A 22854-nucleotide genomic window follows, 5' to 3' on the forward strand; every position below is an offset into this window, starting at 1 on the left:
GCTGTGGCACGTGGGTTCAGTAATTGTGGCTTGTGGGCTGTAGAGCACAGGCTCAGCAGTTGTGGCACATGGGCTTAGTTGCTCCGTGGCATATGGGATCTTCCTGGACCAGGGCTTGAACCCGTGTCCCCTGCATTGGCAGGCGGATTCTTAACCACTGGGCCACCAGGGAAGCCCTGCTTACTTGATTTTTGACCACAGCATCAAAGCAAGAAAATGGACAAAGGAAAGTTTTTTCAACAAATGATGGTGAAACATCTGGCTATATATATGGAAAAAATTAATATTGGCTCATACCTCACAACTGTATACAATAATTAATTAAAGATGGATCATAAGCCTAAATGTAAAAACTAAAATTATATAGCTACTAGAAGAAAACATGGGAAATCTTCATGACCTTAGGGTAGGCAAAGATTTTTTAGACAAAACCCAGAAAGCAATAAACAGAAAATAATTGATGAATTGGACTTCATCAAAACTAAAAAGTTATACACATCAAAAAGGCCATTTAAAAAGTGAATAGGCAAGCAAAGAAGAAGAAAATAATTGCAATACATATATTTGACATAGGATATACACCTAGAACATAGAAACAATTCTAACAAGTCAGTAATTTGAAAAACAAAGAACCAGACAGCCTACAGAATGGGAGAAAATATTTGCAAAGGATGTGACTGACAAGGCTTAATCTCCAAAATATACAAACAGCTCATACAACTCAACAACAAAAAAATAAACAATCCAATCAAAAAATAGGCTGAAGACCTCAATAGACTTTTCTCCAAAGAAGACATACAGATGGTCAACAGGCACATGGAAAGATGCTCAACATCACTAATTATTAGAGAAATGCAAATCAAAACTACAATGAGATACTGCCTCACACCAGTCAGAATGGCCATCATTAAGAAGTCTACAAATAACAAATTCTGGAGAGGGTGTGGAAAAAAGGGAGCCCTCCTACAGAGTTGGTGGGAATGTAAGTTGGTGCAGCCACTATGGAAAACTGTATGGAGGTTCCTCAAAAAACTAAAAATAGAGTTGCCATATGATCCAGCAATCCCACTCCTGGGCATATATCCAGACAAAATTATAATTCAAGAAGATATTTGCGCCCCTATGTTCATAGCAGCACTGTTCACAATAGCCAAGACATGGAAACAGCCTAAATGTTCCTTGATGGATGAATGGATAAAGAAGATGTACTTTGTCAATACTACTCAGCCATAGAAAAGAATGAAATAATGCCATTTGCAGCAACAGGGATGGACCTAGAGATTGTCATACTAAGGGAAGTAAGGCAGACAGAGAAAGACAAATATCATATGATATCACTTATATGTGGAATCTAAAGTATGATACAAACGAACTTACCTACAAAACAGAAACAGACTCATAGACATAGAGATAAACCATAATGGAAAAGAATATAAAAAAGAATGTATATTTATATATATATTTCTATACAGCAGAAATCAACACAACATTTTAAATCAAACATTCTTCAACTTAAAAACACATACACACAAAGGACCCAGCAAAAAAATGGTCAAAAGACTTAGATAGTGACTGCACAAAGGAATGTATACAAAATGACAAATAAATGCATGAAAGAGTGCTTAATATCATTCGTTGGATTTGGGGAAATGAAAATGAAAACCACAATGAGATACCAATACTTACACATACTAGCAGGTGCAGCTTCATGGGCGGGGAACAAGTATAGCTCTCCCTAGAAGAGCCTGGCACTTGGTTAAAACTCTACTGTCACCATCTTCAAATTTTTAATGATTTTAGGGCTTCCCTGGTGGCTCAATGGTTAAGAATCCGCCTGCCAATGCAGGGGATACGGGTTCGAGCCCTGGTCCAGGAAGATCCCACATGCCACATAGCAACTAAGCCCGTGCGTCACAACTACTGAGCCTGCGCTCTAGAGCCCATGAGCCACAACTGCTGAAGCCTGTGCGCCTAGAGCCTGTGCTCCGCAACAAGAGAAGCCACCACAATGAGAAACCCGTGCACCCCAACAAAGAGTAGCCCCCACTTGCTGCAACTAGAGAAAGCCCGCGCACAGCAATGAAGACCCAATGCAGTCAAAAATAAATAAATAAATAAATAAATAAAATTTTTATAAAAAGAAAATTTTAATGATTTTATCTTTGAAGTTGTTTTGTAAGGAAGACAGTGGAGCTTGAACATGAGCAGAGGGGATACATCCATGCATGTGTCCACCATGCCTTACTGCCCTATTTCAAATAGCATTTGCAATCACTATGAGGCTTGTTAACACACTTAATTTGAAATCAGTTTGATTCTCGCTGGACTCTCAAGCATTGTGACTACACTGCAATTCAGTGCCCATGTTCCATTTCAAAACATCTTCCCCTGAGTGAGATGGAGAGCTGATAGCCCCAAGGAGGCCAAGCTTTCCATTTGAATCAGACTTGCTTCTGTAATAGGCAGTTGCATTCTAAGAAACGCAAATGACCGAGGAACCCCATCATATCCTTTCTTACTTGGTTACTTCCCTGTATTTGCCAGCCTCTTACACTGAAAATGATAATATAGGAGGGAAGGGAAAGATAGGGCAACCCGTTGTTCCTTTTCCTTTCAGTCCTTCCTTACTCATCAGTAGAGAGTGCTGGTGAAATGTGTGAATATCAAGAAACAAATTAAAAACAGTTTTGTGCAAAATAAAAATATTTCCCCTGTTCTGATAAGAACAAAAATACATAAGTGTGTATTAATACTTCCTACAAAATACTAATGATGCTGCATATGAGTTAAATGCTCAAATATTTGTATTTAAGACTGGAATTGTACAATATAAATGGTAAAATTCATGTCAATAATTAAAAATTTTAGTATTAGACTGACAGCTACTTCTATTACATTTTCTGGTAATAGCTTTATTGAAGTATAGTTTGCACACCATAAAATTCACCCACCTAAAATGTACAGTTCAGTGGCTTTTTGAATATTCACAGAGTTGTACAACCATCACCACTATCTGTTATACTTTCAGAACATTTTCATTACCCCAAAGGAAACCCCGTGCTCATTAGCAGTCACCCCCCATGCCCCCTCTCCCCTGAGTTCCCGGAAACCTAATCTGCTTTCTGTCTCTATGGATTTGCCTATTCTGGACATTTCATATAAATGGAATCATACAATTTGTGGTCTTTTATTACTGGCTTCTTTCACTTAGCATAATGTTTTTGAGGTTCATCCATGTTGTAGCATGTATCACTTCATTCCTTTTTAAAAAAATATTGATAAAATACACAACATAAAATTGACCGTTTTAACCATTTTCCAATGTACAGTTCAGTGGCATTAAGTACATTCACAATGTTACACAATCATCACCATTATCCATTTCTAGAACTTCTTCATAATCCCCAGCAGAAAGTCTGTACTCATTAAACAATAACTCTCTATCCGCCCCCCATCTCTAGCCCTGGGAACCTCTATTTAACTTTCTGTCTCTATGAATTTTCCTCTTCACAGAATCTCATTCCTTTTTATGGCTGAATAATATTCCAATATATATAAGTGATTTTATATATATATATAAAATCACTTAAAAAATCATTCATCTGTTAATGGACCCTTGGGTTGTTTCTACCTTTTGGCTATTGTGAATAATAATGCTGCTATGAACATTGGTGTAAAAGTATCTGTTTAAGTCCCTGCTTTCAACTCTTTTGCACATATACCTATAAGTGGAATTGCTGGACCATGTAGTAATTCTATGTTTAACGTTATGAGGATCCACCAAACTGCTTTCCACAGTGGCTACACCATTTTACATTCGCACCAGTAATGCACAAGGGTTCTGATCTCTCCACATCACCCCTATTACATTTTATAAGTAATAAAATATTTTTTAAAGAAAAAGCTTTATATAAAAAAAAGCATTTCCCCCTGCTTTTTGAATAAGAGGCCCATATTTTCATTTTACATTGGACCCTACAAATTATGTGGCTGGCCCTGGTTACTAGAATGACAAAAATTAAAAACACCGACAACAACGGATGTTACCAAGGATGTAGAGAAGTTGGAATTCTCATATATTGTTGATGAGAGTATAGAACAGTACAACCATTTTGCAAACTGCTCTGGCAGGTTCTATATAGTTAAATATATATTTACCTTATGATCCAAAAGAAAAATAAACATGTATACAAAAAACTCTTATCGTGAATGGAGAGAAGACTAATTTGAGAAATATTTGAGAGATAGCATCCTAGGAATAGAATTGAATCCATATATTGAATGCTTATAAGGGATAAGGGGAGGATAGAAAGGAGAATGGGATGTTTCTGCATTTTTTGTTTGGGTTTTAAGTGGATCAGTGGTGATTCTCCTAATTGTGAGTAATGCACAAGAGCCATTTGAGGAGGAGAAATGATGAATTTGGTTTCTCCTATGTTGAATTTGAGATATATTTTCTCCTAGTCACTCCTACTTAGATGGCCCACTTTCTATTATTTTTTTTGGCACATAAAAGAACATTGTTGGGGACTTCCCTGGCAGTCCAGTAGTTAAGACTCCACGCTCCCAATGCAGGGGGCGTGGGTTCGATCCCTGGGAGGGGAACTAAGGTCCCACATGCCGCATGACGCAGCCGAAAAAAAAAAAAAAGAACATTGTTTAATTTCAGCCTCCTTGTAAGCCTGCACTACCTGCCCTATATGACCAGTCTCCTTACCCCCTGCCTATTCCTCCCAATTCACAATTCTAGCTACATGCTTTGGACTGATGATACTCATCGTCAGGGGACACATAAACATTCAAATATTTTTCTTGCCTTCTTCTTTTTTATGGCAGATCCTCTAATTTAGCCATATCTTGCAAAACAATCAAATTTACTTGTGTCTTTACTATCCAGAATTTAGACTGTAAAATTCTGTATAATAATATTTATTAATTTATAGACATATAGACCAAAGTGAACTTAAATAACAAATGGGTAATGTCTTTTGACTTAGCTGTGGAAAGTAGAAGCATCACAGTATACATCTCGGGAAAGAAGTTTGGGGATGATATGGACCAACAAATGACTTTTCCAGTTCAGTGCAGTTTTTGGTCTTTTGTTGATATGGATTCATCTTCAAGAAGAAATATACAGAAAACCAATACTCTAATTGGTCAGATGGTAAAGTATATGTGTATTTTATTGTTAGAGTGTTGTTCAGGAAATTTAGTCACAGATTTTAATCTTAATGTTTTTATTGTTCTTAATGTTTTATTATTATTTCTGTGCTTAATTTCTATACTTAATTGGGTACTAGAACTAAATAATGACACAGTTGTTTGAAAATTTTCATTTTTTAGTCATGCAAAGCAGGTGTCTGCTCACTAGAAATTATTATTTGAATAGGTAGTGGGAGAGGCTTTAATGAATAATGTGTAAGAAGATACTCAGTAAAAAGCATTTTAGAAAAATTTATTATCACAAAGTTCCCATGCTATTTGGGAGTCACTTTAAATAATAATTAATAATAACAAATAATAAAATAATTATTACAATTATAGTTTTATAATTTAATTAATATTATAATAATATAATTCTACTAATAATTTAAATAATAATTCTAAATAATAGTTAACTTGAAGTGTTTATGAAAATGCCAGTGTTTAATATTTGCCTTTTACATTTTTGTTTGATGTAGGATTGCAGTTTGATTCCAGCTAATCTCGTAGAGGCATTTGGATTATTGATTAACTGCAATGAGTCATCTCCTTGCCACCCACTTCTTCCTACTGTGCAACATACTTTAAAGAAAGCCATTGATCCTGAAGGGCTGCTTTATGTAGCTTCTAAACAGTTTACAACTGAAGATTTTGAAAAGGTAAAAGTATGTGCTAATGTTTCTCAATGTAAATAAAACTCCCTTTGAACATTTAATTTTCCTTATTTAGAATTCTTTTATTCCAATTTGCTTGCAGCTTTTAAGCATTTTAAGGACATTGTATAGAAAAAATTTAGGTTCATAATTAAACTAGAAACTGTAAGGACATAGGGACTTCCCTGGCCATCCAGTGGGTAAGACTCCATGCTCCCAGTGCAGGGGGCCCGGGTTTGACCCCTGGTCAGGGAATTAGATCCCACATGCATGCTGCAACTAAGACCCAGTGCAGCCAAAATAAATAAATAAATAAATAAAATATTTTAAATAAAACTTTAAGGACATATTAAAACATATTAAAACATTGAGTTTATTCTTTGAACCACTGGGCAAATCACCATAGCTTAAAGCATTTCCATGAAAAGATTCAAAATAGAATATTTCTATAAAACATTATGTTGAGAGGCTTTATAAGTATACAGCTTTCTACATTTTACAGACTATTCAAAGGGAAACTATATATGAATGCCTACAGAGTTCTGACTATAGGGGATATCTCTCATGACTCACAAACCCATTTATTTTAATGTCCTGACCTGAAAACACGTGTGGTATGTTAAGAGAATCTGAGAGTAGATGATGCAAATTTAGTAATGCCTCTCATAGCTATTAAAGGTAGTCAGGTATTTACAAGTGAAGCCCTTTTAATATTAACTATTCAGAAATCTGTCCACAGTAGAGTTAAAGTATCTGTGTAGGATAGCTAAAAGGCATGGAATGTTGGGAAGTGGGAATCCATGGGTCATTAAATTTTTTGTTCATACCTGCCTTCCTTGTAGCCCAAATTGCATGGATAAAAGGTTGAAAGGTGAGGTGGATTTAAAAATGAAATATAGGGGGCTTCCCTGGTGGCGCAGTGGTTGAGAGTCCGCTTGCCGATGCAGGGGACACGGGTTCATGCCCCAATCCGGGAAGATCCCATATGCTGCGAAGCGGATAGACCCGTGAGCCATGGCCGCTAAGCCTGCGCGTCCAGAGCCTGCACGTCCGGAGCGAGGCCACAACAGTGAGAGGCCCACGTATCGCAAAAAAAAAAAAAAAAAAAAAAAAGAAATATAAGCATAATTTATTCACATAAATTAGAACAGAAAAAGAATAATATTTATGATAAGATAAGGTCTTTTTGTTTGTTTTAGTATATAAAAAAAAAGTAGTCTCTAGGAATTGGGATACTAAATAATATAGACATGCTAATGACCTGGAGAAATTTTTACCCAGTTTTTCCCTGAAAGACAAACAAAAAAAATCTATGGACTTATTAGTCAGGCATTTACTGAATACTTTGTATATTTGAGCCTCTTTCTGTTCTTTTATATTCTCTAAGAAATGTACATTTTTTTCTTCCTTAAATAGTTTATTATTGAGATATGAAACAATTAAGGGACAACTTAAGTGCTAAGCTGGGTGGTGCTGACTATAAGTATTTCATGAATTCAGAAAGGAAGATATCAAGTAGAATGCAAGAGTTAGGAAGACTTCAGGAGGCGGAGAGATTTTTGTTGGGCCTTAAGAAAAGGTAAGATTTAGATGACAGGAAGGATGGGCATTCAAAAAATAAAAATAGGAGCAAAGACATAAAAGTAGAGATGAGTATAAATGGAAAACTGTGAGAAAATCTGACTGACTGGAGCAAAAATTGTATTATGAAGTCATCAAAGTAGGTAGTTCTTGCAGAAGTTGACAACTGGAGGCTAATGCTAACTCCCAGTGCTGCACTCTCAGTAGCAGGGACAACGGGTCCTTTACTGAAAGGGGATATAGGTGGCATATCACTGTGCCCCCATAGCATAAAATCTAGAGAGAACTACCAATGTTATTAATAGTTTTATTATTATCCAGTTCTGAAGGCCTGGAGGGAATTGTGGAGTATAAGGAGAATAAAGACAGGACATATCCAACCCAGGACATATCCAGATCTTTTTAAAAGGTTATATTTAATATATAGATATTGGGACTTACCTGGTGGTGCAGTGGTTAAGAATCCGCCTGCCAATGCAGGGGACATGGGTTTGAGCCCTGGTCTGGGGAGATCCCACATGCCACAGAGCAACTAAGGCCGTGCACTGCAACTACTGAGCCTGTGCTCTAGAGCCCATGAGCCACAACTACTGAGCCCATGTACCACAACTACTGAAGTCCACACGCCTAGAGCCTGTGCTCCGCAACAAGAGAAGCCACCGCAATGAGAAGCCCGCGCACCGCAATGAAGAGTAGCCCCTGCTCGCTGCAACTAGAGAAAGCCCGTGCACAGCAACAAAGACCCAACACAGCCAAAACTAAATAAAAATTTATAAAATATAGATATAATATTTAATAGCAACTTTTTATTATGGGTGATTTTTCCTTTTGGTTCTATGACTTGACAAACCAGAAAACAACACAGATGGTGATAAGTCTGGAAATGATGTCATAGAATAAGGACTTAAGGAACTAGGAATTGTTCAGAAAGAAAAAAGCACAAACCTCAGAGAAAACAGTGATAATCATTAAGTTGAAGATTTATTCTCTACCCAAAATCTTACTGAATCTCTAAGACCTACCTTCATAGTAGTTAGCACAGTACACTTCTAGTGTTTGGTTGTGTTCTTTAAAAGGAAGCGAAGGAAGGAGGGCATGAAGCTCTAGGGCCAATGAGAGATAGTCTGATGGAAGTAAACTGTCAGAGAATTAAGGCTCTTCAAAGGGAAATGAGATTCTGAGGGAAGCTCTCTCCCACTAAAAGGCTATAAGTGAGCCTTTGTCCAAGTACATTGCACAGAATATTTCTGTACTAAAAGGGAGGAAGAGATTATTCTGGGTAAACTGTGATATTCTTTATAAGACTATGATTTAAAGTGCTCAGTGACTTTGGGATGGCCCCAGATATTTAATCAATTTTGTTGTAAATAAAATATGCAAACTTAAAAAAAAATGACAGTATACTTTGGATTTTTGTAATATAGGTCCTATAATGAAGTTTGAATCTCTTAAATTTTCACACTTTCAATTTAGCTGCTTGCTTTTGCAAAGAATTTGAATGTCGAATTCAGCTTGGAGGCAGAAAGAATGATTCATGGCTATTACCTAGCAAGTCGCAGAATCAGAACAGATTCTATATGTGGATCAAAGCTGTCAGCATCTGCATTAAAATATTTGTAGGTATTCAGTTTTAAAACCATATTGACCTTTAAATGATGTGTTTTATTAACTGTCTCACTCGTTTTTTTTGTTTGTTTGTTTGATTGCTGGTTGGTTGGTTTATAATATACCTTGTTCCAAAAGAATTTAAGGTGACAATAATTCCTTCTGTTGTAGTATTACATCATTTGAACCTCCAGCAGTTTGTTTTCACTAAATTAATTTTTATTGGATACCCTGTATCAGATATGTCTGAGAAAAATGCACTGAATTCAGATGAAAATGACTATTTTTTTTAAATGGGGCTGTTTACATTCTAGATATTTTGTAGTTGAACCTAGAAAAAAATTAAGTATATTGTTCCTTGTACTCTTATTTTTTTAAAGTGTTAACATCTGTAACACTTTTTAAAATTTTTAATTTATTTTAATTTTATTTATTTATTTATTTGGTTGCACCAGGTTTTAGCTGCGGCAGGCGGGCTCCTTAGTTGCAGCTCGTGGGCTCCTTAGTTGTGGCATGCATATGGGACCTAGTTCCCTCACCAGGGATCAAACCGGGGTCCCCTGCATAGAGAGCTCAGAGTCTTAACCACTGCACCACCAGGGAAGTCCCCTGTTCCTTGTATTTCTAAATACTTTAGTACACTCATGTATTATTGTTCCTTGAAAGGTTTTTTTTAAACTAATTTTTATTGTAAAAGTAAAGTACAGATGTACTGAAAGAAAAGTCTAAAATAATGAGTAAAGTGCCTTGCTAACCCTACCTATTACTATTCCACTCCCTAGAGATAATCACTGGCAAGAGTTTTTGTGTATCCTTCCAGATCTTATTCATTCAAATAGTAGCATATACAAATATGTAATTTAAATGTGATGTATATCAAATACATATTTTATTTGACTGTTATATATTTTAAATGAATATGTTATTTAAATATATTATATAAAAATATTTTTATAATATATAAATCGGTATATACCTATATGGATAGATATTTTCTTTTTGCCCAAATGGAATCATGCAGGTATACATATCATGATGTCATACTATCAGTGCATAAAGAATTACCTCATTCTGTTTTAATAGCTGCATTACAGTTTTACTATGTTGTGATATGGCTATACCATAATTTAAACAGTCCCCTGTTGATAGACCATTACTTCATTTAATATAGATTAACATATAATCTCAACTAAATTATGAAGTAGGACCAGGGGTAAAATAATCCATTAAATAAATAAATAAATATCTTTTTATGACTGCAATACAAAATAAGACAAGTGAAGGACTGATAGGATATGACAAGTATAGGACTATAAGAGATAAATATGTTCAGTTAATTTCTCCAGCTGTATATTTATCTTCATAGAGCTAAAAAATTGCTAAAGATAGGGCAAGGAAGAAATTAACTGTGATGTTTTAAAATGGTAAACAGAATTGTATAATGCTTTCCATTTTCTGAAGTAATATTTTAAATATTCAATACTCAAAGCTTAAAAGGTTTGAAAGTCCTATCTTCTCATAATGCTTTTTCTCTGTAGTAAAAAAATATTTTTTATTTAAACTCACATAGCCTCAGTTTACATTTGACTATACTGATCCAAGAATAAAGCAGAGTTAATTTTAATATGACAACTCTACTTTTTCCTATTTTAGAAATAAACATTAGAGATGGAGATGGGTTTTATGAAATAGCAAAGTAAATGAAGCACTGCTCAGAAGAGTCATAAACCTTGACTTTTTCTCCTCCTTCTATAGACAGGTACCTAATAACACCAGCCTTGCTTTTCTAGAGAAGTGGAGCTGAACAATGCTCTTTTCTTTCCTTGAAAGGCTGTATTCATATTCTGTCCTGGTCAACAATTTTAGAAGAAGCGTGGGTGAGGACATCAGGAACATGATAATCAAATTTGTAAATAAACAACTCTGGAGAGATCTTCACAGGCTCAAATTATGACTTTAGTCTAGCAAGAAGAAAATTAATAGGACAAATGTAATGTCTTTTTTTTTTTTTTAATTTTGGCTGTGCTGTGTGTTTGTTGCAGTGTGCGGGCTTCTCTAGTTGCGGCTCACAGGCTCTGGAGCATGTGGGCTCAGTAGTTGAGGCATGCAGGCTTAGTTGTGGTATGTGGGACCTTAGTTCCCCGACCAGGAATTGAACCCGGACCCCCTGCATTGGGAGCGTGGAGTCTTAACCACTGGACCACCAGGGAAGTCCCTGTAATGTCTTTAATTAGGTCCCAACCTCCCTGGTATAAGTGTGAATACATTGGAAAGGGGTGATCTGGCTTAATATGAAGAAGATTTGAGATTTCATTATTTTTACATATAATATGAGTAAGCAAGGTAATATGGCTGTAAATAATACTGTAATTTGGGGTTGTAGTAATAGAACATAGTATCAAGAGTGAGAAAATGCTAATTCTGCCCCACCTCTACCCTGCTGATCAAATCACACCTGTAGCACTGTACTGAAAAGGAATATTAACCAAATCTGGTCACAAGGAGAATAGCCAAGATGACAAGGGGCTTGAAAATTATGTCACATGACATATTAGAAGAACTAGGAGGAACTTTCCTGGCGGTCCAGTGGTTATGACTGCGCTTCCAAAGCAGGGGGCACGGGTTCCATCCCTGGTTGGGGGAACCAAGATCCCATATGCTGCGTGGTGCATCCCCCACACCAAAAAAAAAAAAAAAGAACTAGGAATATTTATTTTGGAGAAAATAAAGCATGGAGCAACTAGAAAAGCTGTCTTTGAATATTTGAAGAGCTGTCACATTTAAGAAGTATTAGACTTGTTTTGTAATCCCAGAAGACAAAACAGGGACCAGTTGGTATACATTGCAGTGAAACCAATTTCAGCTTACATTTATATAATCTTTGTGGGTGAGTCCCAAAATTTTCAAATACCTATTTGAAATCACAATAATTCTATTAATTATTATTATCCCCATTTTATAGCAGAGCTTCAAAAAATCTCAGAAGTTAAATGATTCATACAAACTCACACAGCTAGTAAATTCTAGAGACATAACCCAGGTTTTCTGATTCCCACATCCAGCAATCATTCAAGTACATTAAAGCTAGCTTAAAAATAAAAAATTAAGGAATGGATTGCCTCATGTTTCCTAGTGAGTCCTAGGTAAAGTTCAAAAGGGACCGAATAATAAGTAGCCTGGGATGTTGTAGAGAAAATCCAGTTACATGATGGGATTTGAAATTTGCTCTCTAAAATCTCTTCCAACACTGAAATCTCAAGATTCTATGAGGACTTCAAATGGATTAAGAACTAGGAGAAAACACGAAGGATGTGTCTATAAGAGATATTTAGTTAGGTTAATTTTTCCAACTGTGTATTTAACTGAACAGAACTTGGGGAGGGCAGGGTGTAGAATAATAAAGAAAAGCCAGGATAGAAACCAATTCTTTGATAATAAGTCAGGATACTTCCTTGTTCTGCAACAGTCTATTCAACTTGGTAGGAAAAAATGCTTTGAAAAGAAACTAAAATTTTTTAAAAATAAGAATATGCGGATATTTAAGGTGTGGCTTATGCTCACACATATCTTGGTTTGTTCCTGCCAAAATATATATTATCTTTATAATATCAACATATTTTGATTGGCATCAGTTTTCTTTTTTAGAGTTTCCCTATCTGAAGCCCATGCTCGACTGAACCTAAGGAATAAAGTGCTTAAAGAAGATGTACTTATTGCAGCCTTATTATTTGAAACATCTCTAACATTGAAATATGGTAATCTATTAAGTTACTAGTGATCACTACAAATAATTATATTTAAACTTGAAGATTCTTAATCTGGTAAATTAAGATGTTATATATATTTTAAACAATATTTTAAAGAATAATAAATTTCTACCACATAAGTCCTGTCTGAATTTAAACACTTAGTAATCATTTACAGGTAGTATCATTATCTGATATCAAGTTCCTAATTGTGCATGATTGTTTCTATGCTTGAACTTTTGCATTGCTTAGAGAATTCTGAAAAAAAAGTATGACACATGAAATGATTTAAAATTTATCTTCCTCTTAAAATAGCATGCAACATTTAATTGTCAAGCAATCCCCCAGAATGGAGTTAGACACATAGCCAAAGAAAATGTGATCATCTCACATCACCACCTTCTCTGAATTGCTAGTTATAATACTGTGACTATAGCATTTAATTATTTGAAATCAAAGGAGCTTATCATGGTTTTGCTAATAAAAACATAAAGGGGCTCTTAAAGTAAAGAGAATTATCCTCACAAAGTTCTTTTTGAATTATATGAGACATTAATTTCGATGAGATATACCATCCTTCAAACCAAACTCTGGTTCTGCTAACCTAAAACAATAAAACAGCCAGTTATTTTATCAGCAGAACAGTTTTATTCAGGAACAGGAAAGAATTGCAATTCGGGACATTGTAACTATGGTAAATCACATGCAGGTCTGGTAAAGCAAAGAAGAAACTCTTCTATAGAGGAGAAGTGGAGTTGGGAGGGTTGTTATAACAGAAAGTCCATTGGAGGAAACTGGGAGTTCCAAGTATAGTGGCTTTTCATTGGCTGCGTTGTGACAGTCTCTCTTTAGTGGCGCTATTGCCGGGCAAGGAGAAAATCTTTCTTCCACTTGCTGGTGGTAGTAAAGTAGTGTGCAAAAACCAATAGTTATGCAAAAACCAATAGTTACTTCCTGCTGGAGATGCAGGGTATGTCTCTTCCTGTTGAGATATGTATTGATGTTGAGAGGTACATGCATGAGAGCTCCCTCTTCTGGCCTCCCGACTCTATTTTAGTGAGATTTTTACTTTATTAATTTTCAGTTCCAACCCTGGGAGTGAAAGGATTTATTAACACTGACTTTCCTGTGTGTATATGTTTAGTGTTTAAATTTGCTTCAAATTCAATTTATATTGTAATAACTTTTCACAGAGATCCATTAGAACATTAGAACGTTGTTCTATAATTATCTAAATCAAGAATTCTTAACCTAGGATCCATGGATACTGAGAGAGTCCTAGGGGCTTGTGAATCCCTAAATTATATGTATATTTGTATATGCATGTGCTTTCTACCTTTTTGCTTAGGGAGAGGAATCATAAGTTTTTTTTAAATTTAATTTTATTTTTTTATACAGCAGGTTCTTATTAGTTATCCATTTGATACATATTAGTGTGTACATGTCACTCTCAATCTCCCAGTTCATCCCACCACCACCACCCCTGCCACTTTCCCCCAATCATAAGTGTTTTGAAGTATGTCTTAGAGTTTCATAACCCCCAGAAAAGGTTAATTATCATCCTGAATTAGTTTTACCTACCAAAAGAGAAAATCGCTTGTTCCCAACCAATATTAAATAAGGATATGTATTTTTGTTTTTAACTTGCTTTATCTTTACCTTCTTATTCTATATTTTAAAATATACTTGATAAAATCTAAGACATTATTTTACATACCATGAAGAAAAAATGCTGCCAATTTTACTGACATGCTATCACCATCAAAATTGTTAAGATACAACTAGATTTCAGTAAGAAGACAAAAATGTGTGTCTTTGAACTTAGAAACTGTGGTATTATAATATTAAGGACTCCTGTGACTGAATATGGCTATTTTCACTTGATAACTATTTTGTCAGGACTTTCTTGAAGCATATAAGAAAGCTTTTGTTGAGGGAAATAAAACTATATGAAGTTTTTTTTCCTTTAGTTACTTTTTGTTTTCATAATAAGTTGCAGTTAGGTATGTCCTTTTTCAAGTCTTAGCAAAACAATGTTAAGAGCTCCTTAAATTTTACTTTAATCATAGCAGGAAAATAATCCCTACTCAGGGACATTTTTCTTGGATGCAAAAACCAATAGTTACGTTTATGAACTAGATTAAGGAGTTGGGCAGTGGGGAGAGGGAAGAATTAAGGAAAGCTCCCAGGTTTCTGCCTTGAGCAACTGAGTGGATCATGGTGCCATTTACCAAGACTAGGAAGAAAGAGAAAAAGTTTTGGGCTGGGGTGGGGATCAAATTATAGATATAAGTTTGAGACATCCTACAGAGATATCAATAGACAGATATAATAATCTGGAGTTTAGAAGAGAGTTCTAAGCTAGAAATATAATTTAGGGATCATCAGCACAGACACGGTACTCAAAGCCATGGAATGGATGAAATCACAGAGAGAGACTATACAGAGAACCCCAGGACTGCCTTTGAAGAATTCCAATATTTAGAAATGGAGTTGAGGAGGAGGAACTAACAAATGAGACCGAGAAGCAGTTGTATTATAGAAGCCAAGAAAGAGAGTGTTTCAAGAAAGGAGTGTAGTGGTCAACATGTGTTGCGAGTTTGAATAAGATTAGATTTGGCCATCTAGAGGTTGTAGGTGGTCGTGATTAGAGCTATTTCAATGGAGTGGGGATTCAGGTGGGGTAGGAAGTGAAGATATGGAGACAGCCGACACAGACAACTTTGAGATGTTTGACTATGAAGATGAGGAAAGAAATAGGGTATTAGCTGGAGAAGGATGTGTGGTCCAGGGGGGGCTTTTTTTTTTTTTTAAGATAGAAGATAATAGCTCATATGATGTGCAGTAGAAACTAAACTAATGAGACTACAGAAAGAGGGGAAGATCAAAGGCATAAAGTCCTTAAAACGGTGAGAGGGGATGGGATCCAGAGCACATGTGAAGGTAAAGGCCTCTTATAGAAGAGTCACTTCATTTTATAGGAGGGAAAACAATGGATACAGAATCAGGTCTGTAGATTTGGTCTTTTACTCTCCACAAGGTCAACAAGGTCACCAGCTAAAAATGAAAGGTTTGAGGAGAAAAGAATGGAATGTAATAGTCATTGCGGGGGTGGGGGGGAGAGCAAATGTGTTAGATAAACTCAGCAGGGTTGTCAGGCAGTGCAACCGCCCATCTCAGGTTTCTGTGATTCATTTAAAGTGAAACCAAGCAATGCCAATTATGTGTTTTTCTGCCCAGCAGCCTGAATGCAGGCACACGGTAAATAGTTGGGTTCATGCAGAGTTGAGGTTTTGATAGATGAGTGTGGCAGAGTGTTGCAGGGGGGGCAAGGGAGTGGGGGGACTGGCAAGGGAGGGACTCAAATTGGTTAAAAGAGGGAAGTGAATTGAAGGAAGCAGATTGGAGGACTCTGAGATAGAAGACCTGGAAGCATAGGAGGTAGCATAGAGAAGAGGGACATTTTAACTCATGGTTTTGAAGTAAGTTTCTGGAGATATTAGTTTCCTCTGACTCTGGGAATGTGTGGTGGACGTAGAGGGAAAAGGTCAGGACACTTGGAGATTGGCAGTTAAATGGGTCATTCACATGGAAATCGCTGAATGGCAGGTATTAGGGAACAGAGGAAGATTGTGAGCCAAGTACTGAGAGCCGATTGTTGACTTCACCGTGGAAGGGGAAAGGGTGATAAAGCCCAGGTGGCACTGGGCATCAAAGGAAGAAAGATTTTTAACAAGAGGAAAGAATGGTCTAGAAGCCGCAAAGGTGCCGCAATTTAGGCACTGACTCTTTCTTGTGACACTAAGGTATGTGGGGTGTTTGAGAGCCACAAGGAAAGCAGTGTTCTCAAGGGACAGCAAGGTTTCAGGTAAGGTAAAGCAGTACAGGGAGCAGTCACAGAAGTCTGAGGCTACTTGTGTTTACTAATGACAGACAGCTCTAGGAAGGTAGGCACTGTCTGCTTGGCCAGCAGTTGTGCTCCCAGCCAGTTACATTTAGGTACTCATTCAGTGAATCAATGAAATAGAATTTAAGAGCTTAACTTCTGCAATATTAGTCAAAGGTTTTGTTTTGTTTTGTTTTTTCAATTGTGGTAAAATATACATAACATAAAATTTACCTTCTTAACCATTTTTAAGTGTACAGTTTATTGGTGTAAGGGACATTCACACCAACTCCATAACCTTTTCATTTTCCCCAACTGAAACTCCATACCCATTAAACAATAACTCTCTATTCTCCCCTTCCCCCAGCTCCTGGCAAGCACTATTCTACTTTCTATCTGTCTGGACTTGACTTCTCTAGGTACCTCATCTAAGTGGAATCATATGTTTGTCCTATTTTGTCTGGCTGATTTCACATAGTATAATGTCCTTAAGGTTCATCCACGTTGTAGCATGCATTAGAATTTCCTCTCTAAGATTGAAGAATATTCCGTTGTCTGTATATATACCACATTTTGTTAATCTCTTCACCCATAAATGGACAATTAGGTTGCTTCTGCCTTTGGCTATTGTGAATAATGCTGCTAATGAACATGAGTGTGCAAATATCTCTTTGAGACCTTGCTTTCAATTCTTTTGGGTATATACCCAGAAGCCAAATTGCAGGATCTGTAATTCTGTTTAATTTTCTGATGAACTGCCATACTGTTTTCCTTAGGGGTTGCACCATTTTACATTTCCACTAACTGCACAAGGGTTCCAATTTCTCCACATCCTTGCCAAGACTTGTTACTTTCTTCTGTTTTATTTTGGTTTTGATAGTAGCCATTCTTACTGGTGTGAAGTGGTATCTCATTGTGGTTTTCATTTGCAGTTTTCTAGTGATTACTGATGTTGAGTATCTTTTCATGTACTTATTGGCCATTTGTATATCTTCTTTGGTGAAAAGTCTGTTCAAGTCCTTTGCCCATTTTTTAATCAGGCTGTTTTCTTGTTAAGTTGTAGACCCCCTATCTGATACATGGCTTGCAAATATTTTCTCCCATTCTGTGAGTTGCCTTTTCACTATGTTGATTGTAACTTTTGATGCACAAAAGTTTTTAATTTTGATGTGGCCTATTTTATCTATTTTCTTTCCTTGCCTATGCTTTTGGTGTTATATCATAGAAAACATTGCCAAATTCAATGTCATAAAGCATTTCCCCAGTGTGTTTTTCTAAGAGTTTTATAGTCTTAGTTCTTACATGTAGGTCTTTGATTCACTGAGCTAATTTTTAGGATGTAAGGTAAGGAACCAACTTCATTCTTTTGCACAAGGATATCACTTTCACAGCACCATTTGTTAGAAAGACCATCTTTTCCCCATTGAATGGTCTTGACACCCTTGTCAAAAGTCATTTAAATATATACGCAAGGTTATTTCTATTCCATAGATTTATCTTTTTATTGTTTCTCTACCTTCCAATACCTTCTCTCCTTACTTCTTCCACCTCCTCACATCACTATTCAGCTTCAGAACACTAATGGCTATTTCAATGGATGACAAATTTCTATAGTTTCCAAACTTTAAAATTTAAACATCAATGTTTCTTCCATTGACCCTGGTACCAGTTTGTGCATTTACTGAACCTGTTTCCTGGGTCTCAAAAATTTTTTTTAAAATAATAGCTATTGAAATATTCTATGAGATAGATCATAACTTAATTGTAAAACTTTCACTATTTTGTTGAAAATATGATTTCATATTTAGCACTTTTTCTCATTTATACTTTTTCCTTCTTCACTTAGGGGCCGCTGTACTTTGTGTTGCTCCAAATGCAGTATTTCCATTTGAACTGTATAATGAAGAATATTTAGAGCAAAGGGATATCTACCTGACTCAGTGCCAACAACAGCTCCAACAGTTTATTGCCACATATGGACCTGGGACAGCTATCTTTGCTAGCGATGAATAGGCAATCTGAGGAAATCTTTCCTTCATTCCTTTTTAAGCAGTGGAAAAAATTGTGAGTGATTTTGAAGTAATGCTTCAGGTAATCTTGTGTGTAGGGGTGCATTAGAATGCTACCTTAAAAAATATAAAATATGATTTCTTCAAATTAATTGCTAATGGAATAAACACTAATACAAATCTCAAAGCCAACAGCAGAAATTTATAATTTAGGATAATCTTATTAAAAAAACTTCTGGTTAGCGCAGTGTGCCAGTGGTCCACAGATTAAAATATAAAGAATGTTGCAAACTAAGCAATGGAAAAAAAATAGTAACTTTTGTGTAGTTCCCTCTATTTGTCACAAGATGGCAATAACACTTTAAATATTTACTTACAAAGTAAAACCATTTTTTTCTTCATTTGTGAACCTGAAACATTGATGAGTAAATAACAGCATTTATATAACCAGAAGCCTTCAGTGTAAGGACTTTTCATGCTAGATATTGACATGTCTATTATGTTGTTTTAGAAGCCGTAATTATGGGATCAGGAAAAGCCCTGGAAATTTTCCATTTTTAAACCAGGTTAAATGAAAAAAAGTAAGTTCCATTGAATCAAGGAGCAGTAATTGGCTCTTTAAACCTAACTAGTTACAAGAAAGGTACCAAAAGGCAAAGAAACCAATTTGCAAACCGTCTTCATTTTTGGAGGGGAGATATCTGCTCTGAAAAGGTAGGAACACCGTGCGAAAATATACTTATCTTGTAAAATCCCCAAATCCGTGTTTTTATTTTCCAAAGTTTTAATAAAAAGACAGTTCTACTCACTAAAAGGAAAATGTCATCATAAAATTGCCACCTTATTAACCAAGACACTGTCATGCATCAATTCTTTAGAAATAGGTACTTCATGGAGTTTAACCGTGAAGGCAGACAGCTCTCTCACTCTCTAGAGGACTTTAATAAGTCACTTATTACTTTATTTCCTTGCTGTTCATTCAACAGTATTTACTGAATATCCACTAGTGCCAGAGACTATACAGTGTTGTTTTCAGAAGGCAAACCTAGACTAAAAAAAATTCATATATTACAAGTTAAAGACCTTATTTTGTGGCTTCTTATATACTACATTTCAGTTTTTTGTTCTCTATAGGGTGAAGTCAAAACATGTTTTATAAAACTAGGATCCATAAAATCGCCCCCATTTCACACTTAATTGTGAAGTGTTCAGATCCTGTTGATGAAATGAAAGGACTAGTATCAAACACTGGGGGGGAAATGGTTTTCAAATGTTAGGCAAACACCGTAAGCACCCAGGAGGCCACAGTAATGCTGGTGGCATGCATCACCACAGGATCAGTTTCGACAAATATCACCCAGGATACTTTGGGAAAGTTGGTATGAGGCATTACCACTTAAAGAGGAACCAGAGCTTCTGCCCACCTGTCAACCTTGATAAATTGTGACCTTGGTCAGTGAGCAGACACAGGTAAATGCTGCCAAGAACAAGATGGGAGCTGCTCCTATCATTGATGTGGTGCAATCAGTTACTACAAAGTTCTGGGGAAGGGAAAGCTCTCGAAGCAGCCTGTCATCGTGAAGGCCAAACTCTTCAGCAGAAGAGCTGAGGAGATGATTAAGAGTGTTGGCGGGGCTTGTTTCCTGGTATCTTTAAGCCACATGGTGGGAGATTCATTATACAAGTGCTTTTCAAAAAAAAAAAAAATGTTGTCTTTGATGGGAAGTGATATTGCTGTACAATTTATACTGTTTGACTTACCATATTGAAATTATAACCTTGATAAAAGCAAGGAATTTATGTACTGTGGGACTCAACAGGGGAAAAGCAAGATTTAGCTAAATTTAAATCTTCACCTGGGTAGGATTTCAGTTGTTTTTGAATTCTTGTAAATTTGCATGCCCTGGACAGATTGGACTGTCCAGTCACTATTTGCCTTAATCTAGAATATTATTACTAATACTAGGATTAGGACAAATCCTAATTTGTCCTAAATTAATTCCCAAATCTTTTTCTTCACAAATGTAAAAGGAAACAAAGAATTAAAATTAAAAAATCTGTAGGTCATAGGTGAAACCTTTACTTATAATGGGTAATTTAAGGAGTTGAGAAAATTTCAACTAGTTAACCCTTGAACGCAGCTTTGAACTGCATGGGTCCACATAAAGGGTGGATTTTCTTTTTTTCAATAAATACATACTACACTATACAATCTGCAGCTGACTGAATCAGAGGATGTGGAACCTTGGATACAATGGGTGGACTATAAAGCTATACTTGGATTTTTGACTTTAGGGAGGGTTGGCGCCCCTAAGGGTCAAGGGTCAACTATGCTTGTTTTTCAGGAACAGCAGCAGGTCCTAAAGGGGAGGCCCTCATAGTTATTTAGTACGCAGTGATTAGCACCTCTCCAGAAACCCAGTAAGGCAAGAAATGGTATGAGAACTGGATGTACTAAAGTCTCCCCAGCTGCCCACCACCTGACACTTCAAAGAGAATCACTATCCACAGAGGAGCTAGTTACTGACAAGAATATACTATCCCTAAAGTATGTTAAAAACAAGTCTGACTACTAACTATGAAAATGAAGCTGTTTAGGGGCTTCTCTGGTGGCGCAGTGTTTAAGACTCCGCCTGCCAATGCAGGGGACATGGGTTTGAGCCCTGGTCCGGGAAGATCCCACACGCTGCAGAGCAACTAAGCCCATGCGCAGCAACTACCGAGCCTGCGCTCTAGAGCCCGCGAGCCACAACTACTGACCCCACACACCTAGAGCCTGTGCTCCACAACAAGAAGGCCGCGCACTGCAACAAAGAGTAGCCCCTGCTCGCCACTACAAGAGAAAGCCCACGCACAGCAACAAAGACCCAACGCAGCTAAAAATAAATAAATAAATAAATTTGTAAAATAAAATAAACTTATAAAAATATCTAAAAAAAAGAGAAAATGAAGCTGTTTAAAGACCTGATATATTTTAAAGAAAACAGACTTTATTGCCCAGCAATTAAAATCATTTGACCTTATATTTTTCTACATAATTTATTGTGAGATGATCAATGTTAAATAAAATACTAATTTTCGTCATTTGCTTTCATTTCTTCTTGACCAATTCTTCATTTTCCCTTCCAAAATGTTGTATGCCACACCTCTGGAAAAAAATCAGAAACCAACAGTGAAAATCAATCCATAATCAAAACTCGAAGAAAATCAAAACCTGACACACAAAGGCACCTTTAACAGGAAATGGCCTCAGCCCTTTGGAACTTATCAGGTACTTTCAAGTTATCTCTAGATGCGGTTGCTTGACAATTCTTAATTACTTACTTGAGGCAATGAAGAAGTTTTAAACACCACTGCTAAGGACTTGAACATTCATCTGCAGGTACTTATATGCTGAAAAGAACATTTCACCCATTTTAATAAAAAACTGCATTATATTTGAGTAATTCACATAATATATATTATTGGCATCTCAGTCTTATATTATTTCTTCAAAGATACCCTCAGCTGGGTAAACGGCAAAAAGTAAGTCATCATTGTGCCAGTTACTAAACATTTTTGGTACCACGCTTCAGGAACAATACCACAAACACATAAAAAAGCACACAATTTAACATTATAACTTTTGGTACCTTGTTACGTGCACAGCTGTCCTCCTGGTGGTTTTTTCACAGCCATCCTCTATGACAAATTTATCACAACGACCTTCATTCATCTTCAACTCATAGGCTCTGTTGTACCTAGAAATTAAATATATTTCATTGTGAATTCTCATGTGTACTTGTATCTGTTTGTCTGGCATCTTATATGTAGTATGGTCCGGTAGGATTTTTTTTTCCCGTTCTTATCAGGAGCCATTAAAAAAAAAAACAAAAAAGAAAACTTGCAATCTTCCTGACTCCCAATCAAATTTATAATAAAAACTACTAACATTAAGACTGTATAGTGAAGTCATTTTCTATCTGTTAACACACCTCTGAAGGAACAAAAGAATGTGCTTGCTGCTTAATTATACTTCTTTTGGTAGTCAAACTGATAAGCCCCCAATTTTAAATATCTATGACTTCAGGATGTGTTAGTCCTTTTGACTGGTTAGGCCCTAATAATTCCATAAATGATCTTTCCAAGCTGGAAATGGATTCATTAGCATGGGCAAAAATGATGGATATATT

General features: G+C 36.2%; 1 protein-coding gene and 1 non-coding gene across 2 annotated transcripts in view; one reads left to right on the plus strand and one right to left on the minus strand.

Moving 5' to 3' along the window:
* MCMDC2 (minichromosome maintenance domain containing 2) overlaps window positions 1–18717 on the plus strand; it is a 39426-nt gene extending 20709 nt beyond the window's left edge. The window contains exons 11-15 of the mRNA XM_060116563.1: window positions 4998–5164; window positions 5682–5861; window positions 8910–9052; window positions 12687–12796; window positions 18520–18717. Of these exons, the coding sequence (XP_059972546.1) occupies window positions 4998–5164; window positions 5682–5861; window positions 8910–9052; window positions 12687–12796; window positions 18520–18686 (767 nt within the window). The 3' untranslated portion in view covers window positions 18687–18717. The remainder of the gene's footprint in view (window positions 1–4997; window positions 5165–5681; window positions 5862–8909; window positions 9053–12686; window positions 12797–18519) is intronic.
* A 3428-nt stretch (window positions 18718–22145) lies between these two features.
* On the minus strand, window positions 22146–22228 carry LOC132501133 (small nucleolar RNA SNORD87). The gene has a single exon (XR_009534167.1). It is a non-coding gene; the product is annotated as a small nucleolar RNA SNORD87 (small nucleolar RNA).
* Between the last annotated feature and the right edge of the window lie 626 nt (window positions 22229–22854).

Source organism: Mesoplodon densirostris, chromosome 13 (assembly GCF_025265405.1).
Source record: "Mesoplodon densirostris isolate mMesDen1 chromosome 13, mMesDen1 primary haplotype, whole genome shotgun sequence".
NCBI lineage: Eukaryota > Metazoa > Chordata > Mammalia > Artiodactyla > Ziphiidae > Mesoplodon > Mesoplodon densirostris.